The sequence below is a fragment of the Petromyzon marinus genome, chromosome 65 (genome assembly GCF_048934315.1).
Source record: "Petromyzon marinus isolate PM22_M1 ecotype Great Lakes invasive population chromosome 65, UKy_Petmar_22M1.pri1.0, whole genome shotgun sequence".
NCBI classification, from domain to species: Eukaryota; Metazoa; Chordata; class Hyperoartia; order Petromyzontiformes; family Petromyzontidae; genus Petromyzon; species Petromyzon marinus.
In genome coordinates this window covers 5,174,701-5,190,572 of record NC_133731.1, presented here as the reverse complement: position 1 = coordinate 5,190,572, position 15,872 = coordinate 5,174,701, and the positions used below count along the sequence as shown (strand labels likewise).

The window sequence follows — 15,872 nt, the reverse complement described above, 5'->3', positions numbered from 1 at the left end:
AACCAGTGGCATCTACATCTGCAGAACGTGAAGAACCAGTGGCATCTACACCTACAGAACATGAAGAAACAGTGGCATCTACATCTGCAGAACGTGAAGAACCAGTGATATCTACATCTGCAGAACGTGAAGAAGCAGTGGCATCTACATCTACAGAACATGAAGAAAGAGTGGCATCTACATCTGCAGAACATGAAGAACCAGTGGCATCTACATCTCCAGAACATGAAGAAGCAGTGGCATCTACATCTACAGAACATGAAGAACCAGTGGCATCTATATATGTAGAACGTAAATGACCAGTGGCATCTACATCTGCAGAACATGAAAAATGAGTGGCATCTACATCTGCAGAACATGATGAACCAGTGGCATCTACATTTGTACAACATGAAGAACCAGTGGCCTTTACATCTGCAGAACATGAAGAACCAGTAGCATCTACATCTGCAGAACGTCAAAAATCAGTGACATCTACATCTGCAGAACATGAAGAAGCAGTGGCATCTACATCTGCAGAACGTAAAGAACCAGTGGCATCTACATCTGCAGAACGTGAAGAACCAGTGGCATCTACATCTGCAGAACGTAAAGACCCAGTGGCTTCTCCATCTGCAGAACGTGAAGAACCAGTGGCATCTACATCTGCAGAACGTGAAGAACCAGTGGCATCTACGTCTACATGAGATTATACATCTTTTGAAGCCATTCACCATGTTTAGTGGACATGTCATACAACATGTTTGGAATCAACAGGAGTAAATTTGGAACAAATCGACTTACGAACAGACACACACACACCAGAATGTGTGTGTGTGTGGGGAGCGGTAGTGTAGTGGTTAGCTCGCTGTGCTACGAATCCGGCGACCCGAGTTCGGTTCCCGCTTTCCACCAACACCAGTGACGATTATCTGAACCGGTCCTAGGCCTCCCCTAGGTCGACTCAGCCTCAAATTAGTACCTTGTGCGGTGTTGAATCATCGTCACTGGGGAAACAAAGGCAGCCGGGCGTGGTGCTGGCCACCCACTCGTGTGCCGAGCCGGCCTTCACAGGTGCTACTCGCGAATAGCACTTGCCTCAACAGTCTGTTAAGGCTATACGGGGGATCTTTGCCTTTGTGTACATACTCACCTGTGTGCAGTGGCGCACCACTGCGCTACAGCACCCGGCGACCCGAGTTCGATTCCAGCTCACAGCCAAAAACAGGATCAGAACTGCTCCTCGGCGTGCCCAGGTGAGCTCAGCCTAAATACTGCCCAAGGCATGGATCGCCACTAGGTCGACTCAGCCTGAAGCGATGCCCAGGTGTCGGTCAACCACTAGGTCGACTCAGACAAAACTGATCCCCCCCAGTCACGAGCTACCAACAGGTGGACTCGGCTTTAAACACTGCTGGTGGTGCGGGTCACCACGAGGTCGACTCAGCCTGAACTGATCATCCCCCTGGTGCGGGACGCCCCTGGGTCGACTCAGCCTGAAGCGGGCACGTACCATGGTGTCGAGGCCCAGCGTGAGGAGCATGAGGAAGAAGAGGATGGCCCAGAGTGGGGAGATGGGCAGGTGGGTCAGGGCCTCTGGGTAGACCACGAAGGCCAGGCCAGGCCCTGGGGGTGCACGGTTTGATGCCATACCACACACACACGCACACAAAAAGACAAAGATCCCCCGTGTAGCCTTCAACAAGCTAATCTGGTCCGCCTATCCATTCACCCACTCACCCACCCACTCACTGACTCATTCACTCACTCACTCGCACGCTCACACATTCACTCGCTCATCCACCCATCCGCTCATCCATTCGCCCACTCACTGACGCATTCACTCACTCGCACACTCACACATTCACTCGCTCGTCCACCCATCCGCCCATTCGTTCGCCCACTCACTCACTCATTCACCCACTCGCTCGAACATCCACCCACTCACTTGCACGCTCACACATTCACTCGCACGCTCGCTCATCCGCCCATCCATTCGCCCACTCACTCACCCACTCACTGACGCATTCACTCACACATTCGCACACTCACACATTCACTCGCTCGTCCACTCGCTCACTCGCTCATCCACCCATCCGCCCATCCATTCGCCCACTCACTCACCCACTCACTGACTTATGCACCCACTCGCTCGCGCGCTCACACACTCGCTCGCCCACTCGCTCACTCGCTCATGCACCCATCCACCCATCCATTCACCCACTCACTCACCCACTCACTGGCTCATGCACCCACTCGCTCGCGCGCTCACACATTCACTCGCTCGCCCACTCGCTCATGCACCCATCCGCCTATCCATTCATCCACTCACCCACCCACTCACTGACTCATTCACCCACTCACTCGCACACTCACAGATTCACTCCCTCGCCCACTCGCTCACTCGCTCATGCACCCATCCGCCCATCCATTCACCCACTCACTCACTCACCCATTCACTGACTGATGCACCCACTCACTCACCGACTCACTGACTCATGCACCCACTCGCTCGCGCACTCGCTGAGTTTGTGTAAAGGCCCGAGGCGCCCACCTTCGTCCGCCACCTGTTGGATGTCCACCTTGAGGAGGTGCGCCATGAAGCCGATGACGGAGAAGATGACGAAGCCGGCGAAGATGCTCGTGGCGCTGTTGGTGCACGTCACGATCAGCGTGTCCCTGGCCCCGGTCGCGCGCAAGCAAAAGACAAAAAGTAATGTTTAAAAAAAAACGTTTCTAAAAACACGCTTTTATTAAATGTACCTTACTAGTAATGTAAGAACTCCACGACTCCAGGAAGTGTCCCCGAAGCTTGCCACGACGTAAGGGGACCGTGGGCAATTACAGCCAACGTGAGTTGAGCGTGGACAATGAGACCCAAGCCAAAAACATAACATATAAAAAATAATGGTTTAAAAATATATTTTTATATTTTTAATGATAGAATATAGTATTGCCATCAGTATGACGTGAGCATACCAAGTTTGTATTCGATACCACATTGGTAAGTGGGTTAAAATTGAGTTACAAGATTTTAAGGATACAACAACAGAGTGAGTTCATAAAAAGCGTGTAAAAAAGGGTCCAGTTTAACGCGAAGTAGGGAGGCTTTCGCGACCAATATCATCAGTAATAGAGGGTTTTTTTGTTGGGTTAGATCGCGTAAATATATAAACGTTGTGTCGTTAAAACCCACCACCACCCGACACAGCCAACTAGTTAAGGGGTTGTCACGTAAACAGAACGTGCCAATTCGTCACTAGTACGGCACTAGTATATAGTGTAGTGTGTAGTGTATAGTGTAGTGTATAGAAGTGTGTAGTGTAGTATATAGTGTGTAGTAGTGTATAGTGTAGTGTATAGTGTAGTGTATAGTGTAGTGTATAGTAGTGTATAGTGTAGTGTATAGTGTAGTGTATAGTAGTGTATAGTGTGTAGTGTAGTGTATAGTGTAGTGTATAGTAGTGTAAAGTGTAGTGTATAGTAGTGTAAAGTGTAGTGTATAGTAGTGTAAAGTATAGTGTAGTATATATAGTCAGTGTATAGTGTAGTGTATAGTGTAGTGTATAATAGTGTAGTGTATAGTAGTGTAAAGTATAGTGTATAGTGTAGTGTATAATAGTGTAGTATATAGTGTAGTGTATAGTGTAGTGTATAATAGTGTAGTGTATAATAGTGTAGTGTATAGTGTAGTGTACTAGTACAGCCACACCGGTTGTGTGTTGGAGAGCCAAGCCACAACAATTACAATCTGAGTAACAACGTTTCGCCAGTAATCACAACCAGCTTCATCAGGCGGACAGCCAGATGTGTGTAGAAGTTCCCCCTGTTTCGTTCCTTATACAGAGGCGTAGACGCGGTGGCCACGCTTCTGCGCTCTTGTGCAAAGTGTGGGGAGTGGGGGGTGCGATTAATGAGCTAACCTTACATTAAGCAAGCGCATTATGCGAGCCCTTTGACCCCCCCCCCCCCCAGCGTATCGTAGCCCGCGCAGGCTGCTCGGAGCGGGGGGGGGGCGCCACCGCTGATGTTGAACGGCGCCGGCCGTGAGCGTGGGGATTCCAAGTCGCGTCGCCCCACGGGACTCGAGCCACAAGGGGCGTGCAGAACTCGCACAGGGTGAGTGGGTGTGTGAGTGGATGGGGAGATGAGGGTGGGTGGGAGTGTTAGTGGGTGGGTGGATGGATGGGTGAGTGGGTGGGTGGTTGAGTAGTTTGGGGGTGGGTGTGTTAGTGGGTGGGTGGAGGATGGATGGATGGGTGAGTGGGTGGGTGGGTGAGTAGTTTGGGGGTGGGTTTGCTAGTGGGTGGGTGGAGGATGGATGGGTGAGTGAGTGGGTGTGTGAGTAGTTTGGGGGTGGGTGTGTTCGTGGGTGGGTGAGCGAGCGGTTGTATGGGTGGGTGGGTGGGTGAAGGATGGATGGATGGGTGCGTGGGTGGGTGTGCTAGTGGGCGGGTGAGTGAGCGGTTGGGTGGCTGGGTGAGCGGGTGAGCTGACAGGTAAGTGGACGGATGGGTGAGTACATGGTTGACAAAGGTGAATCGATGAATGGATGAGTGGGTGAATATGGGTGAGCGAGCAGGTGAGATATCGGGTGATCGGGTGAGTGAGCGTGGTCCCACACCGGTAGACGTTGTTGTGAAACTTGTTGTAGGAGGAGAGGGTGATAAGTCCTCCCCAAGCGGCCGACAGCGAGAAGAAGATCTGAGTTGCTGCGTCCTTCCACACCTGGGGCACACGGAGACAACGTCCAACAGCTGGCGTTTGCGGTGTCTCTGTCTTTCTCTCTCTCTCTCTCTCCACGTGGTCGCGTGGATTTTTCTCCTGGTCCTCCGGTTTTCCCCTCCACGTTTCGAATCAACGTCCCACGTTCAGAGCGTTCGGCTGCAATAAAATTTCGCGTGATGATAATCCACTCAGGTTAACCGTCGTTTGTGGCCAGGTCGCTTCTAAAATAGAGCTTTATAGCTCAGCTGGCCTTACCTATGTAAAAGAATAATAGTTTAATTTTATTTCCTTATTTTGAGTGAGTTTTTTGCGTGTATTGTTGTTGCAAATTTCTGACCCGGGGGCCCCTACTGGACATCTGTTTAACAAACAAACAAAAGAGTTACATAGCTCAGCAGAGGGCCTTACTGTAACATTAAACTAATTTTCAATGGTACAGTATATTTTTTCAAGTAGTGGTACCCCAAACTTTCGTGCTTTTTTCCCTTTCACACCCCCCCCCCCCCACGCCAACCTGCACATGTTCACATTTCATCATGCTAAGTCCGCCAATTAAATACTAATTTTTTATGCTAATTCCTTTGTCAAGGCACCTTGTTTCCTCGCACACAGCTTAAAGGTCCGCGGTCTGAGCTTGGCTGTGTTTCACTCCAGCGCTGTCCTCGAGACAGCCTGGTCCCTTCACCTGATGAAGGCCGCTTGTGTTGTGGCCGAAACGTCGTGATTTTTGTGGTTTTATTTTTTTTACCTACGTGACTTTACCGAATAGAACCAAAGAGTATGGATCCTTGCAGTCACGAAAGCTTCAAATCTAGAACCTTACTGTATTGTTTGTTGTTGTAACTTTCTGACCCGGAGGCACCGACTGGGCATCTATGAACGAGAGTTTACAGAGCTCACTGGCAAAACATTATTTTTTTTAAATAAAAAAAAACAAATTCCGTGCCACCGAAAAACGAACCTGGGGGTGTGTGGGGGTGGTTGGAGTCAAACCCTGCCTATGGGTCCCAGACAGGTGCACGATGACCCCCCTACCACCACCCCCTCGTGAGTGATTCAGCTGGGTCCCATCTGTGTTATCGTTCCGTGTGGTGGGGAGGGTAGCTCCATCCCGGGGCCTGCATGGGCTGCTGCTGCTGCTGCAGGGCGAGCGTGGAGGTGTAAAATGCCCTCTTTTATTCTGTGTTTTATCGCGTAACATTTTCCCGGATAATTGCATTTAGTGGAGCGGATGAAATGGCGGCGGTTTATGGCCGCGTTGCGAATTTAACGTGAGGTGTGTGCGCGCGCGCGTGTGCGTGTGTGTGTGCGAGTGTGTGTGCGTGCGTGTGTGTGTGTGTGCGAGTGTGTGTGTGCGAGTGTGTGTGTGTGCGAGTGTGTGTGCGTGCGTGTGTGTGTGCGTGTGTGTGTGCGAGTGTGTGTGCGTGCGTGTGTGCGTGTGTGCGAGTGTGTGTGCGTGCGTGTGTGTGTGTGCGAGTGTGTGTGTGCGAGTGTGTGTGTGCGAGCGTGTGCGAGAGTGTGTGTGTGCGTGCGTGTGTGTGTGCGAGCGTGTGTGTGCGAGTGTGTGTGTGTGTGTGCTAGTGGGGAGCGGTGGTGTAGCGGTTAGCGCGCCGCGTTACGAACCCGACAGCCCGAGTCCGATTCCCGTTCACGGCCAACACCAACAGTGACGAGTATCTGAACCGGTACTGGGCCTCCCCTAGGTTAACTCAGCCTAAAATGAGTACCTGGTGCGGTGTGTAAACATCGTCACTGGGGAGACAAAGGCGGTCGGGCGTGGTTCTGTCGTGCCGGCCTTCACAGGTGCTAACAGCACTTGCCCCAAAAGTCTCTGAAGGCTAAATCGTGGTGATTGTTGTCTTTGCAATGGGAAGTGCAGTGGGGAGCGGTAGTGCAGTGGTTAGGTCACTGCAATACAACCCCAGCAACCAGAGTTCAATTCCCACTCACGGCTAACCTCAGTGACAAATCTCTGAGCCACACTCACGTACTCACACCCACGCGCATAGTGGTGGTGATGCCGACACGGTGCATGTGCCAGGCTAGGTGCACCTTGAGGCCACGTGAAGTGTCGAAGGCTCGCTGTTGGCAGGAGGTCACGGGACAGACCATGGGTTGACTGACTGAGCTGAGTGGAAGATGCTCCGCCTGATCCCGAACTGCGTTTTAGCCACCGGGCGCTACGCTCGTTGTTGTGAGCGTCGCTCCTCCGCCCTCCGTTGTTGCTGGAGGGCGACTGCCTCCAACTGCCCAGTAGCAGCAGCGTCCTTCACGAGCCTCCTCCTCCACAGAGGCCGATCAGGACACCGCTGGTACCGGTCATCGGCATGTCCTCCCGTACCGCATCAGTACCACCTCTTCTCTAGCCCGTGTCGTGCCACTCACTCACACTCACCCTCATATGTAGTGTAATATGTAGTGTAATATATAGTGTAATATGTAGTGTAATACATATGTAGTGTAATATCTAGTGTAATATGTAGTGTAATACATATGTAGTGTAATACATATGTAGTGTAATACATATGTAGTGTAATACATATGTAGTGTAATACATATGTAGTGTAATACATATGTAGTGTAATACATATGTAGTGTAATATGTAGTGTAATACATATGTAGTGTAATATGCAGTGTAATACATATGTAGTGTAAAACATATGTAGTGTAATATGTAGTGTAATATGTAGTGTAATATGTAGTGTAATAGGTAGTATAATATGTAGTGTAATATGTAGTGTAATATCTAGTGTAATAGGTAGTGTAATATGTAGTGTAATATGTAGTGTAATACATATGTAGTGTAATATCTAGTGTAATATGTAGTGTAATACATATGTAGTGTAATACATATGTAGTGTAGTATGTAGTGTAATATGTAGTGTAATAGCGCCAGCTGGTGGACAGCAGCGGTTGCTGCGGTGGACAGACAGTGCACACGCCGGTGAGCGTGTGCACGGTGAGTATTGGCAGAGCGGAGGAACTCGGGCAAGGGTCATAGAGGACCCCATCTGGAGGCCCCTGGAACCTGCTAGAGCAGCGGTCCCAAACCTTTTTGGCACCAGGAACCGGACCGGGGGGGGGGGGTTCATCATTGGGTCTTTCCCCCTTTTCAAAGAAGCTCTCTGGCGACGTCGGTTTTTAACTCATTGTGGCTACTAGGGGGTTGGTAGCTTGTGGGCTTACCAACACCACGTGACTGAGACTGAGTGTGCAGTGCGGGGGAAAGAGGCGTGGACGGAAGTGGTAAATAATAAAATAATGGGGGCGGCTTCCACGCGTGATCGGACTTCACCGCTCTCACCTCCTCCTGCTGCTGTGCGGCCCGGTTCCTAACAGGCCACGGGACCGGTACCGGTCCCGCGGCCCGGGAGTTGGGGACCCCCTGAGCTAGAGGGTTCGAGAAGGAAGGCGCGGTCAGGGCGGAGCCAGGACCGCGCTGGGAGCATAAAAGGAGGCGAGAGCGGGGAGCTCGAGGCTGCCGGTTCTGGGAGTGGCCTCTTCGTCGCCGTCGCCGTCTGCCGTCTCTCCGCTCGATGTTGCGCTGCCGGAAGTTGTTGGCTATCTGAGTCAGCGCCGTCAGCTGTTTGACGGTTACGGTTGCGCACCAGGCTGGGCTGAGCTACAGTGGAGAGTGTGTGGACGAGACCGTGGAATTTGAAGAATAAAAGAAGGTGCCTCCTACAAACCGAATCATTGACACTACACAAAGATAAAGACCACCCCCCACTATAACTGACTGTTGGGGCAAGTGCTGTTAGTAAGCACCTATTAAGGCTGACAACACTGGAGTGGGTGCATGGCCAACGCCACACCCGGCCGCCTTTGTCTCCCCAGTGCTCATGTGTATTACACGCCACACCAGGTCCTCATTTAGGCTGAGTCGACCTAGAGGAAGCCCAAGGCTGGTTCACTTATACACTCTCACTTACACACTCCCACTCAAACACACTCTCACACAGACTCTCACCCACACACACACTCTTTCACGCTCACTCACTCACACTCATACGCTCTCACTCAAACACTCACACACTCTTACTCACACTCTCACTCACGCTCACTCACACACTCTCATTCAAACACACTCTCACACTCTCACACACACTCTCACACACTCACTCTCACTCACACACTCTCATTCAAACACACTCCAACAAACTCTCACACACTCACTCACGCTCACTCACACACTCTAATCCAAAAACACTCTAACACACTCACTCTCACTCACGCTCACTCACACACTATCATTCAAACACACTCTCACACTCTCACACACTCACTCACGCTCACTCACACATTCTCATTCAAACACACACTCACTCTCACACACTCTCACACACTCTCTCACGCTCACTCACACACTCTCATTCAAACACACTCCAACAAACTCTCACACACTCACTCACGCTCACTCACACACTCTAATCCAAACACACTCTAACACACTCACTCTCACTCACGCTCACTCACACACTATCATTCAAACACACTCTCACACTCTCACACACTCACTCACGCTCACTCACACATTCTCATTCAAACACACTCTCACACTCACTCTCACACACTCTCACACACTCTCACACACTCTCTCACGCTCACTCACACACTCTCATTCAAACACACTCTCACACTCTCACTCACGCTCACTCACACACTCTAACACACTCACTCACACACTCCAACACACGCTCACACACTCTCACACACTCACTCTCACTCACACACTCTCACACACGCTCACTCACACACTCTCACACACTCACTCACGCTCACTCGCACACTCACTCTCACACACTCTCACACTCTCACACACTCACTCTCACACTCTCACTCTCACACACTCTCACTCTCACACACTCTCACACACTCACATCTCACACACACACTCACACACTCTCACACTCTCACACACGCTCACACACTCACTCTCACACTCTCACTCACACACTCTCACACACTCTCACACTCTCACTCACACACTCTCACATACTCTCACACACTCACTCACGCTCACTCACACACTCTCATTCAAACACACTCACTCACTCTCACACACACTCTCACACTCTCACACTCTCACACTCTCACTCTCACACTCTCACACTCTCACACTCACTCACTCACTCTCACACTCTCTCACACACTCTCACACTCTCACACTCACTCTCACACACACTCACACACTCTCACACTCTCACACTCTCACACTCACTCACTCTCATACTCTCACACACTCACACACTCTCACACACTCACACACTCTCACACTCACTCACTCTCACACACACTCTCACACTCTCACACACTCACACTCTCACACTCTCACACACACTCTCACACTCTCACACTCTCACACACACTCTCACACTCTCACACACACTCACTCTCACACTCTCACACTCTCACACTCTCACACTCACTCACTCTCACACTCTCACACTCTCACACTCTCTCACACACACTCTCACACTCTCACACACACTCTCACACTCTCACACACTCACTCTCACACTCTCACACACTCTCACACTCTCACACTCTCACTCTCACACTCTCACACACTCTCACACTCTCACTCTCACTCACACACTCACACACTCTCACACTCTCACACTCTCACTCTCACACTCTCACACACTCTCACACTCTCACACACTCTCACACTCTCACTCTCACTCTCACACTCTCACACTCTCACTCTCACACTCTCACACACTCTCACACTCTCACTCTCACACTCTCACTCACACACTCACACACTCTCACACTCTCACACTCTCACTCTCACACTCTCACACACACTCTCACACTCTCACACACACTCTCACACTCTCACACACTCTCACACTCTCACACACACTCACACACTCTCACACTCTCACACACACTCTCACACTCTCACACTCTCTCACACACTCTCACACTCTCACACACACTCTCACACTCTCACACACACTCTCACTCTCACACTCTCACACACACTCTCACGCTCTCACACTCTCACTCTCACACTCTCAGCTCGCACGCCCTCAACTGACCGTGGCCTCGAAGAGCTTCTCCCATTTGGGCTTGATGAAGTAGAGGATTCCGTCGAATGCCCCGGGCAGGGTGACCCCTCTCACCAGCAGAATCACGAGCACCACGTACGGGAACGTGGCCGTAAAGTACACCACCTGTAGCCACCACCCAAAGGCAAAGATCCCCCGTGTAGGCTTCACAACACTTGCCATTAACCCTCTAACGCAACCCAATCGCTCGCTCGCCGTTCACTTCGCTCGCTCGTGTCAGAGCAGAGAACGACGCCTAAAGGTGAACAAGCAGCAGGGTGACTGGGTAGCTGGGTAGCTGGGTGGCTGGGTAGCTGGGTGGCTGGGTAGCTGGGTGGCTGGGTAGCTGGGTAGCTGGTGCTAGGTAGCTGGGTGACTGGGTAGCTGGGTGGCTGAGTAGCTGGGTAGCTGGGTGGCTGGGTGTCTGAGTAGCTGGGTGGCTGGGTAGCTGGGTGGCTGGTGCTGGGTAGCTGGGTGGCTGGGTAGCTGGGTGGCTGGTGCTGGGTAGCTGGGTGGCTGGGTAGCTGGGTGGCTGGGTAGCTGGGTGGTTGGGTGACTGGGTAGCTGGGTGGCTGGTGCTGGATAGCTGGGTGGCTGGGTAGCTGGGTGGCTGGTGCTGGGTGGCTGGGTAGCTGGGTGGCTGGGTGGTGAGTGGCTGGGTGGTTGGTTGGTGCTGGATAGCTGGGTGGCTGGGTAGCGGGTGCTGAGTGGCTGGGTGGTTGGGTGGTTGGGTAGCTGCGTAGTTGGGTGGCTGGGTGGTTAGGTAGCTGGGTGGCTGGTACTGGGTAGCTGGGTGGCTGGGTAGCTGGGTGGCTGGTGCTGGGTGGCTGGTTAGCTGGGTAACTGGGTGGTTGGGTAGCTGGGTGGCTGGTGCTGGATAGCTGGGTGGCTGGGTAGCGGGTGCTGAGTGGCTGGGTGGTTGGGTGGTTGGGTAGCTGGGTAGTTGGGTGGTTGGGTGGTTAGGTAGCTGGGTGGCTGGTACTGGATAGCTGGGTGGCTGGATAGCTGGGCTGCTGGGTATCTGTGTGGTGGGGTAGCTAGGTGACTGGGTAGCTGGGTGGTGGGGTAGCTGAGTGCTGAGTAGCTGTGTGCTGTGTTGCTGGGTAGCTACTAGCTGGGTGGCTGGGTGGCTGGGTGGCTGGGTAGCTGGGTAGCTGGGTGGCTGGGTAGCTGGGTAGCTGGGTGGCTGGGTAGCTGTGTATCTGGGTAACTGGGTAGCTGGGTGGCTGGGTAGCTGGGTGGTGAGTGCTGGATAGCTGGGTGGCTGGGTAGCTGGGTAGCAGGTGCTGGGTGGCTGGGTAACTGGGTGGCTGGGTAGCTGGGTGGCTCGATAGCTGGGTGGCTGGGTGGCTGGGTAGCTACTAGCTGGGTAGCTGGGTGGCTGGGTGGCTGGGTAACTGGGTAGCTGGGTAACTGGGTAGCTGGGTAGCTGGGTAACTGGGTGGCTGGGTAGCTGGGTAACTGGGTAGCTGGGTATCTGGGTAACTTGCTAAATGGGTAGCTGGGTAGCTGGGTAGCTGGGTGGCTGGGTAGCTGGGTAACTAGGTAGCTGGGTATCTGGGTAGCTGGGTAGCTGGGTGGCTGGGTAGCTGGGTAACTGGGTGGCTGGGTAGCTGAGTAACTGGGTAGCTGGGTATCTGGGTAGCTGGGTAACTGGGTAGCTGGGTAGCTGGGTAGCTGGGTGGCTGGGTAGCTGGGTAACTGGGTAACTGGGTATCTGGGTAGCTGGGTAACTGGGTAGCTGGGTAGCTGGGTAGCTGGGTGGCTGGGTGGCTGGGTAGCTGGGTGGCTGGGTAGCTGGGTAACTGGGTAGCTGGGTAGCTGGGTATCTGGGTAGCTGGGTAACTGGGTAGCTGGGTAGCTGGGTAGCTGGGTGGCTGGGTAGCTGGGTAACTGGGTAACTGGGTATCTGGGTAGCTGGGTAACTGGGTAACTGGGTAGCTGGGTAGCTGGGTGGCTGGGTGGCTGGGTAACTGGGTATCTGGGTACCTGGGTAACTGGGTAGCTGGGTAGCTGGGTAGCTGGGTGGCTGGGTAGCTGGGTGGCTGGGTGGCTGGGTAGCTGGGTGGCTGGGTAGCTGGGTAACTGGGTTACTGGGTATCTGGGTAGCTGGGTAACTGGGTAGCTGGGTAGCTGGGTAGCTGGGTGGCTGGGTAACTGGGTAACTGGGTATCTGGGTAGTTGGGTAGCTGGGTAGCTGTGTATCTGGGTAGCTGGGTATCTGGGTAGCTGGGTAACTGGGTAACTGGGTATCTGGGTAGCTGGGTAGCTGGGTAGCTGTGTATCTGGGTAACTGGGTATCTGGGTAGCTGGGTAACTGGGTAACTGGGTAGCTGGGTAGCTGGGTGGCTGGGTGGCTGGGTGACTGGGTAACTGGGTATCTGGGTAGCTGGGTAGCTGGGTAGCTGTGTATCTGTGTAGCTGGGTAGCTGGGTAACTGGGTATCTGGGTATTTGGGTAGCTGGGTAGCTGTGTATCTGGGTAACTGGGTATCTGGGTGGCTAGGTAACTGGGTAGCTGGGTGGCTTGGTATCTGGGTGGCTGGGTAACTGTGTATCTGGGTAACTGTGTATCTGGGTAGCTGGGTATCTGGGTAACTGGGTAGCTGGGTATCTGTGTATCTGGGTAACTGGGTAGCTGGGTAGCTGGGTGGCTGGGTAGCTGGGTAGCTGGGTAGCTGGGTAACTGGGTAGCTGTGTATCTGGGTAACTGGGTAGCTGGGTGGCTGGGTATCTAGGTATCTGGGTAGCTGGGTAACTGGGTAGCTGGGTAGCTGGGTAGCTGGGAAACTGGGTAGCTGGGTAACTGGGTAGCTGGGTAGCTGGGTGGCTGGGTGGCTGGGTGGCTGGGTAGTTGGGTGGCTTGGTGGCTGGGTGGCTGGGTAGCTGGGTGGTGAGTGCTGGGTAGCTGGGTAGCTGGGTAGCTGTGTATCTAGGTTGCTGGGTAGCTGGGTAGCTGGGTAGCTGGGTATCTGGGTGGCTGGGTAGCTGGGTAGCTGGGTGGCTGGGTATCTGGGTGGCTGGGTAGCTGGGTGGCTGGGTATCTGGGTGGCTGGGTAGCTGGGTAGCTGGGTGGCTGGGTAGCTGGGTAGCTGGGTGGCTGGGTGGCTGGGTGGCTGGGTAGCTGGGTAGCTGGGTAGCTGGGTAGCTGGGTGGCTTGGTATCTGGGTGGCTGGGTAACTGTGTATCTGGGTAACTGTGTATCTGGGTAGCTGGGTATCTGGGTAACTGGGTAGCTGGGTATCTGTGTATCTGGGTAACTGGGTAGCTGGGTAGCTGGGTGGCTGGGTAGCTGGGTAGCTGGGTAGCTGGGTAACTGGGTAGCTGTGTATCTGGGTAACTGGGTAGCTGGGTGGCTGGGTATCTAGGTATCTGGGTAGCTGGGTAACTGGGTAGCTGGGTAGCTGGGTAGCTGGGAAACTGGGTAGCTGGGTAACTGGGTAGCTGTGTATCTGGGTAACTGGGTAGCTGGGTGGCTGGGTATCTAGGTATCTGGGTAGCTGGGTAACTGGGTAGCTGGGTAGCTGGGTAGCTGGGAAACTGGGTAGCTGGGTAACTGGGTAGCTGGGTAGCTGGGTGGCTGGGTGGCTGGGTGGCTGGGTAGTTGGGTGGCTTGGTGGCTGGGTGGCTGGGTAGCTGGGTGGTGAGTGCTGGGTAGCTGGGTAGCTGGGTAGCTGTGTATCTAGGTTGCTGGGTAGCTGGGTAGCTGGGTAGCTGGGTATCTGGGTGGCTGGGTAGCTGGGTAGCTGGGTGGCTGGGTATCTGGGTGGCTGGGTAGCTGGGTGGCTGGGTATCTGGGTGGCTGGGTAGCTGGGTAGCTGGGTGGCTGGGTAGCTGGGTAGCTGGGTGGCTGGGTGGCTGGGTGGCTGGGTAGCTGGGTAGCTGGGTAGCTGGGTAGCTGGGTAGCTGGGTAGCTGGGTGGCTGGGTAGCTGGGTAACTGGGTATCTGGGTAGCTGGGTAGCTGGGTGGCTGGATAGCTGGGTAGCTGGGTAGCTGGGTAGCTGGGTGGCTGGGTATCTAGGTGGCTGGGTAGCTGGGTAGCTGGGTGGCTGGGTATCTAGGTGGCTGGGTAGCTGGGTGGCGCACCTTGCCCGAGGTCTTGATGCCGCGCACCAGGCAGAGGTAGACGATGATCCAGGCGAGCAGCAGGCACAGCGCTAGGTGCCAGCGAATCTCGCCCGGACGGTCGATGCCCTCCGAGATCTTCAGCACAAAGAACCTGGCGCAGGGGGTTGGGGGGGGAGATGGAGGGGGGTGGGGGGGAAGGAGACCGGGGGTGTTGGAGACGGGACTGCATGGTCACGCATCCTGAATCTCGCAGGAGCCTCGTGAAAACGAGTGTTGAGACTCGGTGAGGCTCAAGACTCGCGCGAGCGAGCAAGTGAGCGAGCGCGCGAGCGGGTGGGTGAGCGGGCGCGTGGGTGGGTGAGCAAGCACGTGAGCGAGCGCGTGGGTGGGTGAGCGAGCACGTGGGTGAGCGAGCACGTGAGCGAGTGTGCGGGTGAGTAAGCGAGCGCGTGGGTGAGCGAGGGAGCTGGCACGGAGGGGGCCTCTCACTTGAAGTACTCCTCGCTGCCGCTGACGCTCTCCGGCCGCGTGCGGTTGGCGAGCGACACGTTGCCGAACAGGCGCTCGCACACCGAGCTGTTGAGGGGCCTACCGGTGAGGTTCAGGATGCCGAGACACGCGTCTGTGAGACACGGGGGGGGGGCGGGGGGGGAACGGGCGGGGAGATACGGGGGGGACACGTCACGTGGGGATGACATGGGAGAGACACAGTGGGGACGCGTGGAGAGACATGGGGGGGGACACATGGGGAAGACACAAGAGAGACACGGTAGGGACGCGTGGGGAGACACGGGGGGGACACGTGGGGAGACACAGGGGAGATGCACGGGAGAGACACGGTAGGGACGCGTGGGGAGACACGGGGGAGATGCACGGGAGAGACACGGTAGGGACGCGTGGGGAGACACAGGGGTGACACGCGGGGAGACACGGGGGAGATGCAGGGGAGAGACACGGTAGGGACGCGTGGGGAGACACGGGGTGGGGGGGGGGACGTGTCGGGGAGAAACGGGGCAGCATAAAGAGACATTATGAAACAC

At 54.3% G+C, this 15,872-nt stretch overlaps 1 protein-coding gene across 1 annotated transcript in view; it reads right to left on the bottom strand.

Annotated features, from left to right (window-relative positions):
• Nucleotides 1–15,872, bottom strand: part of SLC6A5 (solute carrier family 6 member 5) — a 102,903-nt gene that overhangs the window by 24,347 nt on the left and 62,684 nt on the right. Inside the window, exons 7-12 of the mRNA XM_032977955.2 lie at nt 15,322–15,454; nt 14,851–14,983; nt 10,756–10,890; nt 4,604–4,707; nt 2,534–2,658; nt 1,493–1,605 (exon numbers count right to left, since the gene is read on the bottom strand). Of these exons, the coding sequence (XP_032833846.1) occupies nt 1,493–1,605; nt 2,534–2,658; nt 4,604–4,707; nt 10,756–10,890; nt 14,851–14,983; nt 15,322–15,454 (743 nt within the window). The remainder of the gene's footprint in view (nt 1–1,492; nt 1,606–2,533; nt 2,659–4,603; nt 4,708–10,755; nt 10,891–14,850; nt 14,984–15,321; nt 15,455–15,872) is intronic.